Source organism: Ochotona curzoniae, unplaced genomic scaffold (assembly GCF_017591425.1).
Source record: "Ochotona curzoniae isolate NIBS_2020 unplaced genomic scaffold, NIBS_Ocur_1.0 scaffold_4701, whole genome shotgun sequence".
NCBI classification, from domain to species: domain Eukaryota; kingdom Metazoa; phylum Chordata; class Mammalia; order Lagomorpha; family Ochotonidae; genus Ochotona; species Ochotona curzoniae.
In genome coordinates this window covers 62,584,339-62,598,145 of record NW_024467122.1, presented here as the reverse complement: position 1 = coordinate 62,598,145, position 13,807 = coordinate 62,584,339, and the positions used below count along the sequence as shown (strand labels likewise).

Genomic DNA, 13,807 nt, shown 5'->3' with positions numbered 1-13,807 from the left:
CATCTCCACATTTGCATTTTTTTTCTCTCTCTCTTTTATGGCATGACCTTTCCACCCATTCAGTTCCTGCCTAGAAAAATCCTACCCATCCTGCAAGGCTGGGTGAAACATGGCCTCCTCCCTAAAGACACCCCACCCACACACAATTAGTTCTTATTTATAGGCACTAACTATGCCAAGCACTCATACGCCTTCTACCCTGCAATTCTTACATCCATCTCTGAAGGAGGCACTACTATGATCTTTGCCTTTTATTGACAAGAAAATAATCTAGGAGAGGCAAAGTAATCTTCCTAAGATATAAGCCTAGTCAGGAGCAGAGGCAGGACACAGACACAATTTCATCTATTCAAAGCCTTTGAAACTAACCACTATGTTCTACAGCTTCTGTGTTCCCGCATGAGTGATTCATAACAGAGTCCATCACTTGCCACATGTGACTTTAGTGCTAAAGAGTTCAGATGTTAGCCACAAAGTCCTCTGAGAGTCAGGATTCACATCCACTCTGACACTTGGCTCACAAAAGGGGCTTCCCAAATGTTCACTGGCTGCCACCAGAGGAGCTCTCCATGCATTACTCCTTCCTGGCTCCCTCTCATCCCCATTCCTTCTCCTAAAACTCAGCACTGGGTTTCCTGTAAACTTCAGCAGAGCGGCAGCAGAGTCGGAACATTCAAAGACACACTCATGGCACAACTGCACAAGAAACAACCCCAGCTTGACAAAGACCTCTCTCTCTCACACACACGCACACACACACATACACACACACCCCAGTGGGACAATGGTGTTAGAGATTCAAGCTTCCTATGAGTGGAAAGAGAAGAGGATGAAAGGGAAGGGAGATAGCAAGGGAGAAATCTCTTCATGGCACATAAACACACGCAAAAAGAGCTCCTTGTACATTATTCTTTATTTGTACAACTAATATTTATTTATTGAACACCTGATGCATACCAAGAATTATTTCAGATCTGAGGGAGGGAGACAGCTATAAATAAAACATACAAAATTTCCTGCCCTCACAGAGCTTACATTCTAGTGGAAGGGAAGCAGACCACGACAATACGAAGAAGCACAACAGATAATGAAAATGGCAGGGTAAAGCAGCAAGTTGTACCTAAAGACTTATGAATACAACTTTCAATTTCAGAAAATAAACAAACAGTCACCACACATCACAAAAAGTTAACTTCACACCAAAATTAACAACATGTAAATTATCAAACATAACCATCAAAGACCAATAAGATAGTACCAAGCATTTTTGATAAGCAATTACCATAGATATTAAGTAGAAATCAGCAGAAAAATGATATACATGAATATAACATAAAAGGAATAAAGGATATGAGCAACCATTTCATAAAGGAAGAATCCTGAATAGTCAAGGAGGTTGTGAAAAGTTATTCAAACCTTGCAGCTTGCAATGAGCATTTATCAGGCTGACACAAAGGAGAACACAAGGTGCAACTTCATCACTAGCCCAAATCACAGTCCACACAGTGCCAAGTGGTAGTGAGCATCTGTAAAATGTGCCCTCTCCATGACTGCCAGAAGTGCACACCGGATGGGCAATTGGGCAATACCTCATAATGCTGAAACTGTGTCAGCCTCACACCCTAACAAGTCCTTTGGAGCAGCATGGAGTCATGTGTCATTGTTTGTAAAACAATAAGATCTGGAAAACTACTAAACATCTAGCAATAGAATAAACTACAATACAGACTATAAAAGTATATTACACAGTCAAAAGGTGAATAATTTACATCTGTATGTGATAGCTTATGAAAACAAAACTGGGGAAAGGAGGAAGCTGTAACATATATACCGCAAAACCTATTTTCCATAGTTTAAAATAAATTTGAAATAAACATTTAAGCATACAATCTAAGCTACAGGAGATGACTTTAAAATAAATGTGGAAATCATGGACTGGAAAAAATTTACACACGGATTTCAAAACTTTGTGTACCAAAATAAAATTTGTTTTCTTTCTGTTTCCATAAACTTTTTAAAATTCCCTTGCAAAGTAGAATACATACATATGTATGTAGGAAAAATCTGGAAACTTGGCCTGGACCAAATTACCTCTGGAAAAGGTGTATAGATGGAAGGGTGGGGAAAGTGGTGGAAGAAGGAAGAGGAACAAAATTCGGAGGAATTAAAAAGAGATCCTTTTCTTTAATGTTTTTTTTTTTATTAAAAAAATCAGGAACAAATTTGTCAAAACTTAAACGTGATAATTCTAGAGACAGGTACCTGGATTTTTGTCATCCTCTGTAATGATCTGCATTCACAATTCTTGCTTATTATAAAGGGAAGACAAAAAGAATGAGGGCTGCCTCAAAGCCAAAGACTAGGATATCGATCTAGCATCACCATTTTTTTGCTAAGAGACTGCTGGCTACTTGGCTCTTAAGATCCTAAACCTGTTTCCTGTGCTTCAAAAGCTGGGCAACTACTGTCTCCTTCACAGGGTGAATGAGGGAACATGAGATCCACATCACCCCCTTGAAATAAAGAATGCATTCAACAGCTAGTAATGACTGGGAACATGAACTGCTTAGCCTTACATACTTCCCATGGCACAGATTGGGGGCCCAGGTGTCTGAGAACATGGTTGCAAAGCAGTTGAGAACAATCACAATGACATTTACAAAGGAAAGTACCTCCCTGTCTCTCAAGGACAATTTGTACTATGAATACATACATCAGTACTTGTAAAACAAACCTGCAATGGTTCTTCCACAGCTACAAAGGGGTAAAAAGCTGACACAATCATGCTCTTTCTCCACATTTCAGATCAAGTATTTAAAGTTTAAAACAAAAAAGAAAATGAATAATCCTAAGTTAAGTACCTGACTTTAAAACTCTAACATTTTCATTTCTTGTAAATAAATTCTTTCTTGAGGTTTTGAGCAGCACCTCCTAAGGGTGAAGACCTGAGTGCTTACAGAACTGCAGCCCTAACAGTTAAGTCCAAGATAAAGGATCCTATTTAAGCAAGGGTAAGAGAGGATGGGGATGCAGTGGCTGGGGTGGCAGGGCAGGATCTGAACATACATCTCAGGTTGGCCAGGCAAGAAGCCAAGTTCACACCCTGGTACAGCGTAGGCAGAGAAGAACAAATTAAGACAGCAGCAAAGGCATGTTGAGGTAGATCCTGTGAAGCAAGGAGCTCAGAGCTAGGGAAACTGACTTTAGCCTAGGACCAGGACCAGGGCAAAAAGAGATGATGCACCCAGGGCAGGGCACTGAGGAGGGTCCTCTGAGGGCCACAGAATCAGCCTGGGAACCACATTCACCTTCTGCTCGACAAATCTGTCCTCGTGGTACTGTCCAGAGCAGGAGAGAAGAAACCCCAAGGATAGAGGGTACCAGTGTGGGAGTGAGTGATCGATCCACTATCTCTAAAAATCTCACGCCCTTCCCTTTCTTTGTTTGTATGATCTTGCTTTTTGAAAACTGGGGAATAAATTCATTCCACTAGAACAAAAGCCGGACTTTTTTTTTTTTCACCAGACATTTGGAAAAACACTACAGTCATAAAAGGAAGTCCCCCAAAGTGTTCATAACCTTGCGAGGGTGCTATTTAGATGACAGATTCTCAAATCTGACTTGCATCTCCCTAGTAGAATTCTGAAAACCCAGAAGAGCATCTGGCGTCTGCTTCCAAAACAAGTGCCCATGCATAGGTTAATAAAGTTATCCATTTGCTTCCTTTCCCACCTACTACTCACTAACCAAAACAAAACACCTAAAGAAAAGACCAAATAATGACAAGGGAGCACCATCATGCCTACTCTACCAGGAGACATGAAGGAAGAAAGAATTGGCCCCACAACTGAGGGACTGGGGCCTCCTTGTGAACTCTGTGAGCTCAGCCTACTGGCTTATGCTGGTTAGTATCACTCCCGCTAAGGCTGCTGCTTTTAGGAGGGTTCTCAAGTACCTTAATAAGTTTTGATGTGCCACCAGCACCTGTGACCATCTCCAGGAAGACATACATGCAAATACCACACTCACAAAGTATACTTCACTCTAATATATTTCTGCTACATATATCCCCTTCCCATAAACAGGCTTATCCTTTTCATGAAGTTAATTCAACTATCCACTCATGCAAATGCCCAAGGTGAAAGAAGCAAACCAATCTTTTCTTAAGCTAACAGGAACAATGCTAAGCTGACTAGTGTTGCTATCTACTCAGAAAGTATTTCCCCAGGGCCACACACACACCACACACACACACACACACACACACACACACACACACACACACACATCATCAAGCTATGTGGGCATGTGTCTGTTTCTGTGTTTTCTGGTGGATGTTCGGATGAGAAGCACTTCCTTCCCAGAGTTCTGCTGTTCTTTCAGTTCTCATCTCATGTCCTTAACAGTTGTCCTTGGCAGCTTTTGCATAAGTAAGGATTCACTTTCCAAGATTTTAGGCCAGGCTCCACCTGGCACTTTCTGAATTAATTTTTGAGTAGTCTTTTTCCATTGTTCCTCTTTGATGTCTAGGAACCCATGGTGGCTAAAAGTACTCTGCAGCTCTTTGCATTCTCTTGATGGAAGTGGAGACTGCGCAAGTAGACACACACACACACTGTGTGGGGAGCCCCCAGGTCAGATTTTCCTTTCAAGAGCATGTCCTTCCTGTTTGTTCCTTGGCTCATCAAAGGTAAGCGCCTCTTCCCAGCAGACCATGTACAAGTGTTCTTCTAGTCACGAACAATAAAGGGAATCTTTTCTGACCCAGAGCAGGCTACCATCTTATCATCTTCCAAAGAGTCGGAGACTAAATCTGGAGAACAGCTCGTGCGACATGATCTGGAGACAGTTCAATTGAGCAGGTTAGGGTGGTGGGCTCAGTGCTACGGCTCCTCTCCCAATCCCCTTGTGGATAATTACAGGGACTTGGAATCCTCTAACCCCAGGGCTTTTGGCACATTTTAGCACACCGACACAGTTTTAAAACAGATTGTGTGCCGAGCACATGGCTGAATCATTTAAATGTAAAATTCTTACAGTGAATTTAATTTTTTAAAACCTCTTTATATAAGACATATTCCAGTCAAAACGCCAATGGCTAAGCTAGAAAGCAGCCCACAACACAGAAGAGAGAAGTGCACCCAAAGCTCCAGCTGGGACTGGACTCCCAAAGGGAAGAAAGGCAGATCTGTTTGTTGGTCAGGAAATCAACACAGTTACTTTGCTTTTAACTCACATTGCTTTCGATATTCACAGCAGGAAGCCCTTTATCCATAGTAGTACCAATAATAGCAGCTACTATTTACTGGGCATTTCCTGTGTTCCAATGGACATGTTAAGTGTTTTATAGTCGTCATCATCTCATTTCACTTACACCAAAAAAAAAAAAAAGAAGAAGAAAAGAAAAGAAAGAAAAACAAAATTCCTCACTCACTTAGGTAGATATATTTATTCCATTCTACTAACTTCCAAAAAATCCCACATCTACTAGAGAAGATGCAGGTCAGTCTAATTCTAGAATCCACTCTCACTACTTTTTCCCAAGCCACCTTTCCCTGTTTGTCTATAAAGCTTTCTTCACTGAAGGAGGTACAGGTAGATTCTGAGCCAAAGGAGGCAAATCAAGGGGTCTGGCTTGAGGGGAGGGGTGGATAAAGGGAGCCCTATTTTGCCAACTAGCTAGAGAGTCAGAAACCCAAAGCCTGACCTATATAAAGGCCTTATTCACATCTAGCCTCCCTTACCTGGTTTGTCGCATTGTAAGGATACCATTACTGTTTTAGAGGATCCAAGAGACTGAATACATTCAAAACCTTTTCTTGGGAAAGGCAAAAATGTCCTCTGTTTGCATTAGAGGAGTAGTTCTTGCTTATGCTATCCAAAGCATTGTATTCTTTTCCTTCTAAAGAGGTACAGTGTGTCCTCTTTATGTAAGAGCTCTGTATTGACAGAAGGGTTAATTTAAACCAGGACAGAGGCAGATGTGTGTACACACACACACACACACACACACAGTGAGAAGAGCGCCCATCCAGGACAGAGACAGATATGTGTACACACACACACACACAGTGGGAAGAGCTCCCATCCAGGATTGAGACACATATGTGTACACACACACACACACACACAGAGTTGGAACAGTGCCCATGAAAACCACCTTGGGTCTCTTTATTAACAGTGAGATCTCAGCTTCCAAGGACATATGGTAGATTCTGTCTCTTTAAGTCTATTATCTGGTTAGCAAGGGTGCCTCATCCAACCTTTAACATCTTATCACCCAGTGCAACTGAACAGTCTGAGGTTTTTACAACATGGATAGGACCAAGACAATCCAGCTGTAAGGAGTGAGCTGTCCACACTCCTCCCAGAAGCGAAGATTCCCCTCCTGAGACTCAGGCACAGACTTGAACTTTAACTTTCTCCTTTAACTGATGCTGGTCCCTGGTGGCTGCCCCCCATGGCTGTCTCCCACAGGTCCTTCCTATTCTAGTCATCCCTTGCCTTCCAGCTCAACCAGGTATTTGTGAGAGGCTGGCCAGAAACACAAACAGGAAACCCAGCAAGGCCAGCCAGGTTCCCAGGGATGGGCTCTCAACCTCAGCTGCTGATTGGACTCACTGAAGAATTAAGGAAACAAAATTAAAAAAAAAAATTTTTTTTGTTGTTTTACCTGTTTCCAGTCTGCCTTCTACCCCCCTCTGCCAGGTGCAGGCATTTTGTTAAAGCTCCCCAAGGTGACTGTAATATGCAGCCTGGGGTGGAGTGGTAATGAGAAAATCAACGCACTGCACCAAAGCACTGATTAAACACCTACAGTATGGAAACAGAGGAAGGAGTGCAATTACTTTCCACAGAAGAAGTCTAAGGAACATCTCCCCTGCAGCTGAAGAGAAACTCCCTTTAGAGAGTTTTTGCTGAAAGACACATCTCCCAAATCACAAACAGCAGTGGGAGCTAAAGAACACATGATTAAAAATGAGAGGATGCCTAATGGCTGAACTGGAATACAGCAAAGAAACTTTTGTTAAATGATTCTTCATTTCAGGCAGCTGAACCCTGATGGCATGACCTCTGACAAAAATTTCAACCATCCTTTTGAAGGACAAATAACAATCAGATTCCCCCTTAAATCACTGTCTTTGGGATAGGAAAGCTGCTTGGGTTGGCCCCAGACAGTGCCATTGGGAGATGGATGAAAGGGCAGCCACCAGCCTACTGACTGAAGAGATCACACAGAAAGCTGTGTGAGGGAGTGCCCAGAGCAACAGCCAAGGGTAAGATAGACAAGGCAGAAGCCTAATGCAGCTGCCCAGCTCTCCTGTCCTGCAGGCAGCCCAACACAAGGCAGGTGTTGGGGGATTTCTGGGGAGTGGATGAGTAAATTTCCAGTCCCTTAATATTTCTAATAAACCCTCTTAAAAGTCCAAAAGAGGCTCATGTAGGGTTGGGGAGGAAGAGACTCTTATTTTTTTGTTTGTTTCTGGCAGAGCCATTGTGTGCTGTGAGAACTGGTGATAGTAGGGTAACACCTAATCTTTCACGTCCACCACAAAAGGAGACTTACTCAGCAGAAAAAAATTCCAGTTTAGGAGGTCCCTGGTATTGTGGCATACTGGGTATAGTTTCCACCAATGGTACCAGAATCCCACATGGGCTCTGCTTCATGTCCTAGCTGCTCCAGTTCCAATCCAGCTCCCTGCTAATGGCCTGGGGAAAGCAGCAGAAGAAGCCCTAGTGCTTGAGCCCCTGCATACATGTGGGACACCTGGAAGAAGCTCTTGGCTCCTGGCTCCCTGCTTTAGTCTGGCCTGGTGCTGGCTGTTGTGGCGATTGGGGGAGTGAACCCATGGATGGAAGATTTCTGTTACAGTGCCACACTTAATAGAAGACACTGTATTGTCTTTTTTCAATGAACTTGATGCCATAATATAAGTACATGTCCTTCTTTTTGAAGAAAAGGACCTGCTTCCCTATGAATTCTGCTTACACTGCACAAGTTGTTCTTACTTCACAAATAGAAATCAAGTCATTATTGAGCTAAGGATTGCAGATCCTGGGCCAGTGACTGGGTATTCAGATTTGTTGTATTATTATCATTATTAAATGATTTTCTACTAAGGAGGAAAGAAACATTTCACTGAACACTTATGATTCCAAGAACCTCAGTACTGACACCTGGATGTGTTGAGCTAAAAAGAGAAATCCAGCATCTTAATAAACTAAGTTTTTCAAACCAACTATGGATGGAACCTGGATATACTTGGTTCCATTAAGGCTCTGATGCAGACAATGCCCGGATTCCATGTAAAGGAACAGAATGTGTCCCCATATCTGTCACACTTACAGGCTGACACTATTTTTCTAGGTCCAGTTTGCCTCTGAGAGCAGGTAGCAGAAATTCACACATGAAAACACACTCCTAAAGACAATGTTCAAAATTCCACAGGCAGCCAGTTTGGCGGTCTGCATTTCTCAAAATCCAGTCCTCGTGATCGAAGTGATTCAGTTTATGACCTTGCTGATCTCATTCCTTACGCCAAGTAATGATAAGGCTGTGATCACAGAAACAGGCACAGCATCATAAACAAGGGAGGATTCCTTCTAGAAGGAATACTGACCGGAGTGACCAGCTTGCCCTCACAGAGGCGTTCAGAATACAGAGCTATGCAGAACTGGACAACTTGTGTTGCAACTCCTAGCAATGTGCCCACAATGGAAGGAGAACGCCTCTCCAGGCCAGCCCATATCAGCAATGTCTCTTCATTTCAAATAATGAGCTTTGAAAGTGCCACCCAGTGGTTCTGGCCTAACTTTGCATCCCAATGCACATACAAATGCCTTCTCTCTCCACTTCCTGTGATGAGGGTTCAGTTCCCTCCTCTCTCACTGACTCCATCTTCCCCACTTCCTTCCAGGACACCCTGAATTTACCAAAGCTTCCCCCCCCAGGTCCACTCCTATGTCTCTGCTCATTTTCAATGTCTCTTTTTCACATTACTGACTCTTAAAAAAAGGACTCCCATAAATGACTACCCAAAAATTAAAATTTTAAACCAATTTTTTCATAACATAAGCTAACAAGGCATATCAGACCAACAATTTTTACTATCCGAGATAGATAGTTTGAATGAAAACTTTAAAAAGACTTTTTCTCTCGTTTCACTGTAAAACCTGGCCGGCCCCTAGGTGGTGCTAAGTCTGAATCTGTCCTCTCAAATTTAGCCTGTGAGGCACTCCAGTGATCCAGCGTCCAGAGCACATCTTCAGAACTTACAGAGCTTATTTTGGAGCAATGAAAGCACAGGAAAGCAAGCCAGGCAGGGACAACAATTTTTGCACACTTTCCTATTTCCAAACATGTACATATGCATGCATTTGTCTATTTCTGAAATACACAAACATTCCTGCATTCCCTTCAAATTACAACGCTTGCTATAATCTGGAAGTACGTGAGAAAATAAGTGTCTCTGACTTCGAGACTAGTCTCCCTCCCCCATCCCACCCCCCCACCCCACCCACCCCCGCTACTAGTCTTAAATCCTTGTAGATGAAAGTTTAACTGAATCAAAAGCCAAGTTGCCTGAGGTTTGGGATAATGGCTCCCTACGATTATATCTGAGAACAATCCAGCTTATCCTTATGAGGGGAAGTAGAAGACATGCAGCACCCACAAGTTAAAAAGTCACACAGGGAAAACTAAGGGATTGCCCTGACTCCAGACGTCATGAGTGTGAAAGCTGGAGGCCAAAGTTACGCACTGAGAGTCCAGGATCACTGAGATGCTGTGACACAGCCACACCTGTCCTTGGGAAAGGCTCCTGACATCCACCTGCTGCTGAGGACAGGGCAGGATCTCTCGTCCCAGCACTGTGGTTGGCACAGCTCCTTCCTGGATGGACTAAAGGGCTGCAAAGACACGTGTGTGTGTGTGTGTGTGTGTGTTTCTACCTCCTTGGAGCCTCTGCCACTCCATCATTCCCAGTGATGGCCACAATGTAACCCAGCATGACTTGAACTTTCCATTTGGGGACAAGATTTATCTAATATCTAATAAGCATTCTACACTTAATCAAAAAAGGATGAGCCTCCCCATCCTCACCACTGCCCAACCTTAAACCCATTACACTAACATCTCTAACATCTTTGGATTATTGAGATGTTAAGACATACTTTTAATTCTTTGTCCATCTGCCATGTGGATGAATTATTTATTGGAAGATAGATATGCTTTTAATTTTAATAATTCATGGGTAAGACAGGTAACATTTTAAGGTGCTACTTAATATAAAAAATGTGGTTTTAGCTTTCCACTGCTGGCCAAATGTTTAATTAAATCAGAAACTTTTCTTTGTGAGTTAGAGAATTAGACCCAGAGGAATTCTCATAACCCCACTAGTATTAACAGTTCTTTTTCTGTCAGGTTTTTCCATTGGATTTTTTAATTAAGCAAGAGGAAAAAAAAAACTACAATAGTAAATGATTAGCTTTACCACAGCGTGGACTTCCTTCTATTGAATATTACTGTAAGAAAGACAGATGACATTCACACCAGTTGTAAAAACTCTTTTTATCTTGGAGAAATATAAATGTTTGACTTACCTTTTTAAGTTAGAAAAAAAATGTAAGCTGTGCCCAGCAGAACAGATGTATAACTTGGTTTCATGCTTCATATTACAGAGATAAAGGGTAATAGAAGAGAAAAAAAAAGACAGATGCAACAGAAATAGGGGGAAAGAAGGAGGAAGAAAAGAAAGGGAGAGAAGGGCAGGCAGCTGGCACAGCAGTAAGGCCCCATCTGGGACACCCACAGTCCACATCAGGGTGCCTGCAGTCAACCCCAACTCCAGTTCTGATTCCAGCTTTCTGGTAACCCATGCCCTGAGCAGCAGCAGGTGGTGGTGGTTTAAGCACTCAAGTCCCTGCTGCCCATATGGGAGACGTAGGTTGAGTTCCCAACTCCTGCCTCTAGTCTAGCCTCATCCAGTCCTGGCTGTTGCAAGCATTAAGGGAGTAAATTTGTGAATGGGAGCGTTTTCTCTATATCTCTCTGCCTCTCTTTTTCTCTGCCTTGTAAGTAAATTAACAAAATTCATTTCTAACAGAGAGGAAAACAGGTAAGGAAAGAAAGTGAAAAAGAAGCCAGACACACCAGAATTAGAAAAAGGCCAGAGCTAATGCTCCCTTTCATCCCATAGCCATGTGTCCTCTGAATGTCCCCTGACATGTCACTGTCCTTTGAATGTTGGTGAGCACAAGAAATGCAGTTCACACTCTCTTCACTGCGACCATTCAATCTGGAGGATCCCTCTTTGGGAGGGATAATCACCAGTACATGAGACAAAGACAGCAATGGCCTAAGCAAGTGTTCCTGGAGCCCTGAGAAACTGAGTTGTGCCTGATCTGTGCCGGGCCTTAGTTCTCCAACCCCCAGAAGCAGTCCTGGGACCATGGCCTGGCACCAGCACTTACCTCCTCGACCATCTGCTTGACCTTCTTCTGCTGGCAGTGCACCATATCGTCAAGGTGTCTGATGCGCTCCCGGAGGCTGGCCGATGCTTCCTCCAGCTGCTGATACCTAACACAACCAACAGAAAAGGAATTTCAGTCCTAAACCAACGCAGAAAGGTGAGCTTTGAAGAAAAACGGCCACTGATTTGAAGAGACAACTGGACTGAGACAGTCTGAAAATGGAGACGAGGGTGGAAATTCCTTCTTAGCCCTAAGTGGCCCATGAACCAACACAGTCAGTTACCTTAAAGAGGCTTCTGAAGGACTGGCATGACGGCTCAACTAATTCTCTGCCTTTAAGCACTGGCATCCCATATGGGCAATTGGTTTGTGTTCTGGCTGTCCACTCTTGTGACCACTTTTGATCTAGCTCCTTGCTTGTGGTCTTGAAGAGCAATCAAGGATGGTTCAAACTGTTTGGACCCCACACCCACATGGGAGACCTGGAGAAGGCTCCTGAATCCTGGCTTAGGATTGGTTCAGCTCCAGTCATTGTGGCCATATAGGGAGTGAACCAGCAGATAGAAGACCCCTCCCTCTAACTCTCCTTCTCTCTGTAAATCTGCCTTTACAATAAAAATAAAATAAATCTTAAGGTGGGGGTTTCTGAGTCTTAAATGCCTATGATGTAGTGTTACCCTGGCACCTGTTCTGGGTTTTCTTTCTCTTTCACCTGGTTAACAACCAAATTCTTTCTTAAAACTTGACATTCTTTTTCCATGTCTTTGAGATTTCCTACCCCATCTCAAAGATTTTAATCATGTTTCAACGTCATTGTGCTTCTTTTGCAGATAATTTCAACTAGATGTCTCTTTGAATGAGTGAGTTGAATATTGCCCTTATCTCTTCACTACAAACATTTGCTTCTGTCTACATTTGACATATACACATACATGTGTGTGTGGTTTAATATGTCAACATATACATTAAAGTCTACACATGTGTTTGTATACTGCCAAGATGGTGTCAAATTGACTTTAAAATATTTGAGTACTCCCTTGTTAGACAGTTAACCCAAATGTTTTTCAAGCTCACATGACTTAGGGTAAAAACAGACCTACTGGAACAAGCATTTGCTGCAACATTTAACCACCGCTTGGGATACCTGCACCACTTATCAGGGTGCCTGAGTTCTGATCCCAGCTTCACGCCCCTCTCCAGCTTCCTCCTAATGTAGAGTTTTAGAGGCAGCAGGTACTTAGATTGAGTCACTGGCTCCTGGGTTTGGTCTGTCCCAGTTCTGACTGCTGCAAGTGTTTGGGTAATGAATCAATAGATAGAAGGCCCCTCTCTGCCGTCAAGAAAATATGTCTATCAGCATTAAATATAATTTAGTCATACTTTGTTACATGTTTAAGGTCATAAAAATAGGATTATGACTTAAGAATGGACAAATCAAATAGACATAAATGGAACAAAAGTATAAATGTGCTTCTACTAGAAATTATGTTGTAAACTATGTTTGCTTTAAAGGTTTCTCTAATCTCTTTGATAACTACATCCTTTTAGCATTACTAAGTTAAATAAAATGTCAGATATTCATTAACTATCTAGGTCATTTCCAAGTAGATAAAATACTCAAATATTGGGAAGCACAAATTCAAGCGTATTTACTTCTTGGATTCTTAAAATTATGTATACTCTGAGTATGTGTGTATGAGTCTGCTAATAAATGTGTCATATTGTTCTATGAGAAAACACTATAAAGAAAATTTTAAAATGGTACCCATCCTTAGAACACTAGTTTACAACTACCAAAGATTAAGGCTGTGGTTAATATCAGTATTTAAAATGGCTAAAGGAAACACGTAGCTTGCATGCTGAATGTAAATATGTTTTTGTTTGATGAAAACTTATGTTGTGTAGTACAGTGATCATTTAAAGGATGTTCAAAACAAAAGGAGTAATAAAGATTATCAGAAGCAAAATTAAATGAATACAAAGCATTGGGAGAAAAGAAGGGTCCAGTTCACCCACAAGGACACAGCATGCCAACCAGTTAAGTACACTGCAAAATGCAGCCTCTTACCTCTCCTTGTCAGAATCAGCCACTTCCCCTGACAGTTCTGTTTCATGTTCTGCTAGCTGAAGTTGGAGCTGATGCCGTTCCTAAAGCAAACCGTAAATGATGCTTTCACCAGTGGATCCCAAGTTGCACAGGGAATGCATGTTAAATATCCAGCACTAGTGTGTTCAAATCTACTTACTGCCCCATCCCAGTTTTACACACTTAACCACAGCTGAAAGTTCACCAAAAGTGCCTAATCTGTTGGTGTGTACTAATATAAAATAACAT

General features: G+C 42.2%; 1 protein-coding gene across 2 annotated transcripts in view; it reads right to left on the bottom strand.

Annotated features, from left to right (window-relative positions):
- Window positions 1-13,807, bottom strand: part of LOC121148527 (myocardial zonula adherens protein) — an 86,406-nt gene that overhangs the window by 33,724 nt on the left and 38,875 nt on the right. For both annotated transcript variants that reach the window (XM_040968591.1, XM_040968592.1), the window contains exons 9-10: window positions 13,541-13,620; window positions 11,473-11,578 (exon numbers count right to left, since the gene is read on the bottom strand). In XM_040968591.1, the coding sequence (XP_040824525.1) occupies window positions 11,473-11,578; window positions 13,541-13,620 (186 nt within the window). The remainder of the gene's footprint in view (window positions 1-11,472; window positions 11,579-13,540; window positions 13,621-13,807) is intronic.